This window comes from Trypanosoma rangeli, assembly GCF_003719475.1.
Source record: "Trypanosoma rangeli strain AM80 chromosome Unknown Tra_15.4_contig_00399, whole genome shotgun sequence".
NCBI lineage: Eukaryota > Euglenozoa > Kinetoplastea > Trypanosomatida > Trypanosomatidae > Trypanosoma > Trypanosoma rangeli.
Window position 1 is genome coordinate 8,357 of NW_021706132.1, and position 8,121 is coordinate 16,477.

An 8,121-nucleotide genomic window follows, 5' to 3' on the forward strand; every position below is an offset into this window, starting at 1 on the left:
GTGGTGCTGCGTGTGTATCTCTCTGTGTTTTTCTTGCTATGTACGGAAATTCGTAGTAGTAAAAGTTTTTTATTATTCCCGTAGTTTTTTCCGTTCGTTTTTTTTTTGGGGGGGGGGGGGGGCGTTTTGTGTTTTTGGTTGTTGGATGTTTTTTTTTGTTTTCTTTGCTCTTCTTCTTGTGTAGTTGTTTGATTGTTTCCCCTTTGCGGACGCAGTATGAGGCAATGGGGGGGATCGTGTGAAGTCCCACCGTAGCTGCATCGCGTGTCCCCATCCTCTTCCCTCGTTGTGCATGCGGCGTTTTTCCATTCCTCAGTGGACCTTCGTGTTTAGCTTTTAATCCCCTTCCCCTGTTATCTTGTAGCGTCCTTCGTTGGTCTCCGCTGACGGCTGTGCTGTGCGTGCTACCGCCGTTCACATTTTCTACATGGCATGTTTATATATAATTATCTACTCACATGCGTATACCCCGTATGTAACAGATGCACGCCTGTGTAAAGGCCCATAGGTAGATGTGGCCCTCAATATCTTTCTTTCGCTTTGTATCTCTTTCTATGAAACCCTTTTCACGGTCCTGCCTTTACCGTATCTGTGGTATAATTTGCAGTGAATAAAATGGCGGAGCTGCGTGTGGGGTATGCGAAGACTGGACGTGCCAAGTGCGCTGCTTCAGTCGGTTTCCAGGCTATTGCCAAGCACGAGGTGCGAATAGGGACGACGGGCTAGTCCCCAGTGTTTGCCAACGCATAGAGTGTGCCGGGCGAGTAACAAGTTAGGTACAAGTGGCGTCATCTTTGTTGCTTTACAGAAAGAAAGTTGGCGAACGCGAAGGAGGCCGGCTACTTCGACAACACTGACGCCTACGATGACCTTGCCACTGCCTATCACGAACTTTTCTGCCAAATGAAACAGGGGGATGTTGGTTGGTCAGACAAGCCTGAAAGGACTCGTCGGGGATGCTGCCAACTTACCACTGGCAGCGGAGCTTCTGCCGATGGGCAAGCCACCTGCAAAGAGGACCACCAAAGCAACAGCACTTGTCTCCAAAGAAGACTAAAAAAGCTCCACCCAGCGCTCACACGAGGCGAACAAGTGAAGAGTGAAGCGACGGTACAATATGGCAGCGATCTCGCTGCCACAGAGAGGAGTACCGAGCGATTGAGGAGGCTGCGAGGCCACGCTGTCTGCATGGTGAGAAGTGCTTTCGCACTGGCGCCCACCACATTGCGGTGTACTTTCATGGCACGAAGGCTGAGACTGCGTCGCCTTTGGGGCTGCACGCTGTGCCGAAGGGAAAGAAACGCGTGGAGTAGGACGACAGAGAGAGCGAACAGCACCAGCAGCGGGGTGTGCTGTAATTGTGATGGGGGATACACTGGTGGGGTGAGTGACTTGTACCCGACGCTGTACGACGCATAAGAATCGGAACTCACTCTGCAAGCTCAAGAAAGAAAAAAAAACGTGAGAATAAAAAGAAAATACGTTTTTTTGTTGTATGTACTTGTTTTTGTTTTTTGTTTTATTTTTTTTGCTCCTTATAACGGGACTTGGATACCGACCTGGGTGCGTGGGGTAATCTTCTGAAAGTTTCTGACAATTGTGGCTCCTTTTGAGGCTCAGTTGTGCGCTGGACGGTGAGTTGCAGGCAACTCTTCATCACATCCTTTTTTTCTCTCAACAGTCGGTCTTCTCAGACTGAATTATCGTGTGTGCCAGATTGAGTTGAGCGGGGTTGGCTCTGGGTCTGGGGAAAAAGCAGGAGAGCAGGATACGTGAACAATAAGCGAGCAGAAGATCAAAAATAGTAAGAAAAAACAACAAGTATTCAAACGAAACGGGATGCATGATGTTCGATGCTGTTGTTCTTGAGTACAACGGAACCACAAAGGAGGCCGTCGTGGAAACAACGGATTCTATTTCCAGGCGGTATCGTGTGCCCATGTCATCATCGTCGTGGTTATTCCGAATCACAGTGCCCAAAAGCAGCGACGCCGCTGACGAGGAGCGACCACGGCGACTGCAGAGTAGTGAAGTGGGGAAAAACAAGGGGAATTACCCTGATAACCTCTTTCACTCCACACCCGTGGGTCGATGCGTGACCATAGATCCTGTTGACGAGAGGGACGCGGGACTTGCTGACGATAAGGAGGGCCCCAAATTGCCTTTGGCGCGTCTGGTATACCTCCATGAGTCTGGTTTGCTGGCTTCTAAGAGCATGTTGCCGGGAACCATTACACGAGTCTCAGGACGTTTCGTGTTTATTTTTTGCTCGTTTCTTCCGTATGAGGCTGTGGCAACACGGGACACGTTTTCGACGGGAGGTTTTCTCGCCAATGTCACCTCTGCAACGGCAACTTTATTGGAGCAGCGGGAGGATACGTCGCGTCCCTTTAGCGAGGAAGAGGAGTGGGTGGGACGCTATGTACATTTTGCACTGTACCCTATGAGTTTTCTTGTTATGGAGGCATTCTTCACACACAACGAGGGGCCACGGGAGCGGAAAGAGGCGCATCGGACGCTCGCCGCCCGCAACATCAGTAATAGATGGTTTTATCCAAGTGGTGTGCCACGTCTCATATATGAGCAACGGCGGGAGGTGGGCGGGTTAGCTTCCTTACAGTGTGAACTGGCAGATGAACTCAATGATGGTCGTCTGGGTGTATGGAGCATCACTGGAACGGATCCTTGCAAGTTTTTTCAGCCTGAGTTGTCGCTGCAGTTTGTGCAAGGTGCCACCCTGCTCGAAGACAACGCCATGCCTCCAATACTGCACCAAAAGTCCGTATTCTCTTTGAAGTTGTGGTCGTTTTGGATGCTGGCAGGCACACAGGTCTCGCTGCGCGTACTGGATGAGGATCGATGTGACGTCACAGATCATGTCTTGTGTATTGAACGGGAAGAGACGGAGGAAGGGGCAGCCGTCACACTTGATCATCTGGAGAGCAAAGTGGTCGTTTCCTTTCGCTGTCAAATAAAGACTTTCAAAATGCAGGGTGTGGTGTGTGAGATTACATTTCTTCTATGCATAGAGCAAGGGGACCAAAAAACGCAACTGGAGTCTAAACCGATGTTTGTGCGACATAGTCTTAAACTTCGTGCAGGGGCTGATATCATAGGCACTGGTAAACAAGTTCCAGGGAATTACGATCTCTCACACAAGTTCTGGACCTCAGATGTATTGGGGCCCGAGGACAATATTTCTACCGGGTTTACAGACCCTGGACGCAGCAATGAATTACTTACAGAGGATTGTTACAAGGAGTTACCGATGGTGGAGCGCGAGATCATTGTGGTGGATCCAGAGGACACAAGGCTGAAAGAAATTGCGAAGGTGGCGCGGCGCTTAGTCTTGGGTATTGTTGACACAATTGTGTGTACCCAAGTGTTGGCGTGTTTGGTGGCCAGTGCATGCGGTGGCGAGAGTGGTGGAATAAATGCAGAGGAGGAAATTATCGCCTTGCGGCTGCAAGGCCGTTTGAATAAACGGCGCCGTGGAAGATCATCTTCGAATGAAGGGGCCAATGTCGTGCGCCTGGGGGATGTGCGCAATGGGGTGTGTCGGCACCGGGCATTGCTTTTTAAATATCTCTGTGATGTGGTACATCTTCCGTGCTATCTGGTGCGTGGTGAGCATCAAGCCCCGCGTGACGCCCTCGCAGAGCGTCACTCCTGGAATATTGTTCCACTTGAAGGCAGGCGCCATGTGCTTGTCGATGCAACGTTGAGTCCACACAAGTTGGAGATGTGGCCGGTGCCTGCCTACAAGTGTGCCCCAGTCATGTTGAACTCCGATTGGTCTCATCGCCACTGTATGATTCTGCACCGCTCCGCCGCAAAGATACATCTTTTGGAGGAATGTGGTCGAGGCGCCACAGCTGTGGTGCGGCGTGGGGTCTTGGCTGGGGGCCTCACATGCGTTGTAAAAGTGCCGCGCACAAGTCTCGATTTAGAGAGCCTTGTCTACGAGTACGAGGTACTGAGAAAGTTTCGTATGTCGTCGGGTGTGGTACGGTGCCTGGGGTGGAGTGGTGGAATTGTGATGGAATACTTTCCTACTAATCTTTTGAGTTTCATGAATCATCTTATCATTCGTGAAACCCGCATGAGCCTTTCGCAGCAAAAAGAGGTTCTTATCGGCCTTCTTTCTGCCTTAAAAGAGGTACACACTCGTGGATATGTCCACAGGGACATTAAAGCTGAAAATGTGCTCTTGGTGGTTATTCGCTGCAGTACGTGTCATTCCATTGGAACTGTGTGTCACTTGTGTGACGTTCGAGTCAAGTTGGGGGACTTTGCGGACAGTGTTGCCGTGAATCCAACCACACAGATACATATGGCCTCCCCACGTGTTGGCACCCCTCCATACGCAGCGCCCGAAATTGAGGCCGAGGCCCCATTTTCCTTTGCGGCAGATATTTGGTCTTGTGGCGTACTTGCGGTTGAGATGGCTTCAATGCAGCTGCCGGAAACATCGGTGTCGGCGGGGGAGGAAGCAAGTGTAAAATGCAGAAATAATGACGAACTCATTGTCCAAGATGGTGACGATGAGTTGAGGGGTGTGGTGTCCACCATCACAGATGATGGAAAAATGGTCGGGCCCGTTCGTTTGCCCCGTCTACCGCAGAACCCACCGCCTCCGAGATGGCAGCAAGAGCTTGTTGAGGGAGCACTGCAGGTGAACTGGAAGCAACGACGTCGTGCTGGGGCCTTGCTGGATATGTTACAAGGTACGTCGCGCTAGCGCAGACCCTTATTCTTTGGATTCTTGTTTGTTGCTGTTGCCTCACTGCGTTTTGGTTTCCCTGCGCTTGTGTGTCTCTGTGTGTGTTTTGCTCCGTTTTGTTTTTGCGGGCGCAACCGCCGGAGCCCCAGAGAGTGAGAGGAGGCACAGGTGATGTTTTTCCGTTGTCGTTGTTCGTTTGCTTGGTTGTCTCTGCTGTGTTCCCTTTCTCCCAGTTGCGTGTGGCGCTAGGCTCCGTGTGGAGGAGAGTGTCTGTGTGTGTGTGGAGGGGGGGGGGGGGTATGAAGCGGACGCGATGTCACGGAGAGGCGACGGCAACGTCTGCTGCACCTGCCGCCGCCACACACCATCGTCCACAGCAGCCTCAAAGGATTGAGGAGCGTGGAGCCAACAATCGTGTGGTTGTGAACTCGCCGTATGGTTACAATCGAGCCCAGTACGGCTGGGGAACGCCTTTCCGCTCCACGCTCTCCACCTACCTGTGGGAGTGTCCGGAGCTTCACATTGGCATCAGCTCGCTCAGCGGTGTGCCTGGGAAGGATCGACGCATGAAGACACTTTTCTGCCAGTACGCCAAGAAGTTTAACTGCCTGGAGCATTGCTACACATTTCACAATATGGGCGATGAGGCAATGTGGAAAAGCTGGGAGCACCTCTGTGCCTCCCAGTCGACTGCGTCGCTTTCATTGCCATCACCATCGTCTCATGCATGCGTGCAAGCCAGCACTCTTGCGACGCTGAGGGGGCAGAGGGGGGAGATCCATGGCGGTGGTGAGGATGCTAATGACAGGACGAAGAAGAACAGTCCACAGAAAGAAGGTGTTGTGAAAGCTAGAACGGGCAGTCAAAAACCTCCCGTGTTTATGTTTACTATCAAAGCAAATCAATATTTAACACACATCCGTATGTTGACTATTGATGCCAAAACAGAGGAACACATCATGCACTTCTTTGTGGAGCGATGCCTTTTACTGGGGCGACACTGTGGGCCCGTGCTACTGCAGCTTCCCCCGCGGTTCCGGAAGAGCCTTGCTCACATGGAGCGCATAGAGGCTGTCGCCGCCTGCATTCCGAAATCTATTCGTGTTGCCGTGGAGTTTCGAGACCGTTCATGGTATGATGAAGAGGTTTATACACTTCTTCGTCGCGCCGGATGGGCGTTGGTCGTGGCGCATCACCATGACGATCTCACTGCGTCAGTGCACGTGAACACAGGAGTGGATTTCATGTACGTTCGTCTGCACGGCCCCATTGGTGTGCACGTTGGGGACTACGGGCCGGTTGTGTTATCGCAGTGGGCGGAGCGTGTCGTTGAGTACATCCGTGACGGGGTGGCAACGACAGTGGCCCCACCACAACTGCATCCCGCTGCAGCTGTTACGCGTAAGCGAGAGGTGTACTTCTTTTTTAACAACAGCGATTCACACCTTGGTGGAACCACAAGTTCGACTGTGGATGCCACGTTTTTAGCTCAGCGTGTGAGGGAGTTACTTGCCGAAGAAAACCAGAGCTGCGTGATCTCTGACAGTCACAGCAGCAACAACAGCCGCAGCGGTGTGGACAATCCGGTGATTATCAGTGATTAGGGCCTCCAACCTTTTTAGGCTGTGTTCATGTGTGTGCGTGTGTGTCTGCAAAGGGGGCGGGAATTGGGGGAAGAATAGAACACGTAGGCAAGCAAGCAAACAGGGGGGACCGTCATCATGGAGCAGGCAAACTTACATGCAGTGAGTTTTTGCTCTTATTTGTTTTGACTATTATTGCCACATTTTTGCCTTTGCTTTTTGCTGTTGTTGCGGATGATGATATTGATGAAGAGGAGGAGGAGGAGGATGACTCTTTCTTCACAGTCTGTCTGTTATCTTCTCTGCTCCTGCGAGGGCGCACGTGGGCTTATGTTTTGTTTTTGTCTGCCTAAAAAAAAAACACACACACACACGTAACTGGAGAAGAGCTGTAACACAAAACACAGCGACTGGGAAGGGAAAGGAAAGCTGTGTGAAGGCGGAGGTATTGTTGGGTTGTCATGGTGAATTCCAAGGACCCGCCACTGCCAGATGAGCTGCGCGGTCGTTTGGAACAAGTGGATGGTAACGCAACTGCCGAGGAGTGGAAGTTGATCGGCAATGAGTGCTACTCCCACGGCTGTTACTTTAGCGCCATCCGCTGCTACACCAAGGCGCTGGAGAAGGATGAGACGGCTATCCTCCACAGCAGCCGGAGCGCCGCCTATTTGAAATCATCCATGTTTGCCGGCCCGTCGCTCGCGCTAAAAGACGCAGAGCGTGCGGTGGAGCTGGATCCGGGCTGGTACAAGGCCCGCCTCCGCGTTGGCGATGCACAGTTTGCGCGTAAAAAATATGCGGAGGCAAAGGCGGCCTATCAAAAGGCTCTGGAGTTGGACGGCAACTGCATGACGGCGGCAGACTCGCTGCGGCTTGCGGAACGAGAACTTTTTCTTCTCTCTCTCGATGAGAAGGCGAGGCAGGAGGCAGCGAGGGGGGGGCCAACCGAGGAGCCGACCAACACCACGCTGAGCGGGAACACTGGCAAGGCGTTGACGAATTCGGGCAGCGATGAACCACTCACCGTTGAGGAGGAGATTAGGCAACGCATTCAGCTGTGGACACAAGACACCACCGTGCGGGAGGATCGAACCGCCATGCGGGCCTTTAATGCGCTATTAGATGAGGCGGATCGTGAGACCGGGGCGAGGTACAAGAGCGAGCTGCTCTCGACATTCCGAGGGAAGATGGCAACGCAGGAACCACTTCGACGCAAGGTGGAGGAGCGGCAGGAACGGGAGCTGCGAATGGGCGAGGGCATTGACTATCGCAACGCCGACAACTATCGCGCCATGCTAATGAAGGGAACGAACGGTGTGGGTCTTGGCATCTCCACCGACGCCTACAAGTCATACAAGTATGAGAGCAAAATGTGGTGAGATAGTTCTCTTCTCAACTTTTTCTTTTTTGCTGCTTTTCGTTACTTGTTTCTCAGCCATTCCCTTTGCTAACTGGGCCGCAATGCATTTTTTTTTCCTTAATTGTTTTATCTGCGAACTATATTTATTATCAACAGTCGCCCTTCCCGGCCGCGCATTCGCGGGCTGTGTTAGCTATAAACGTGGGTGAGTAAGCCACGCACTTTCTCACGCTTTCTCTCCCCCTGTATATATACATATACATGCTGTAGGGAATTTGTCTGCTTTTCCCCATTGCAGTTTTACTGCGTGTTGTGCCCAGTGAAGTTGGTGCGCTCTTCTTACTTTTGGTTGAAGACAACACCATCATTTTATTGTGTCTCTCCGTGGCCCTGTGCTTGTCCCTCTGGCGGGTTTATGCTCTCACGGGGCGGCCTGGCCGCCGGAAATACACACA

The 8,121-nt window shown here is 52.0% G+C and overlaps 4 protein-coding genes across 4 annotated transcripts, besides 3 other annotated features; all 4 read left to right on the plus strand.

Moving 5' to 3' along the window:
* Positions 1–123: 123 nt before the first annotated feature.
* Positions 124–197: a microsatellite.
* A 706-nt stretch (positions 198–903) lies between these two features.
* Positions 904–1,419, plus strand: TraAM80_08309 (uncharacterized protein; the record flags this gene model as incomplete). Its single annotated transcript, XM_029385061.1, has 1 exon — positions 904–1,419. The coding sequence occupies one exon, from the start codon at positions 904–906 to the stop codon at positions 1,417–1,419; it is 516 nt and encodes a 171-aa protein (XP_029235191.1).
* A 66-nt stretch (positions 1,420–1,485) lies between these two features.
* Positions 1,486–1,530: a microsatellite.
* A 316-nt stretch (positions 1,531–1,846) lies between these two features.
* TraAM80_08310 (putative Protein kinase domain) lies at positions 1,847–4,741 on the plus strand (the record flags this gene model as incomplete). Its single annotated transcript, XM_029385062.1, has 1 exon — positions 1,847–4,741. The coding sequence occupies one exon, from the start codon at positions 1,847–1,849 to the stop codon at positions 4,739–4,741; it is 2,895 nt and encodes a 964-aa protein (XP_029235192.1).
* Positions 4,742–5,022: 281 nt separating this feature from the next.
* TraAM80_08311 (uncharacterized protein) lies at positions 5,023–6,327 on the plus strand (the record flags this gene model as incomplete). Its single annotated transcript, XM_029385063.1, has 1 exon — positions 5,023–6,327. One exon carries the CDS (start codon positions 5,023–5,025, stop codon positions 6,325–6,327), a length of 1,305 nt encoding a protein of 434 aa, XP_029235193.1.
* Positions 6,328–6,526: 199 nt separating this feature from the next.
* Positions 6,527–6,577: a microsatellite.
* A 190-nt stretch (positions 6,578–6,767) lies between these two features.
* Positions 6,768–7,685, plus strand: TraAM80_08312 (stress-induced-phosphoprotein 1; the record flags this gene model as incomplete). The annotated part of the gene is made up of 1 exon (XM_029385064.1): positions 6,768–7,685. The coding sequence occupies one exon, from the start codon at positions 6,768–6,770 to the stop codon at positions 7,683–7,685; it is 918 nt and encodes a 305-aa protein (XP_029235194.1).
* Positions 7,686–8,121: the final 436 nt, after the last annotated feature.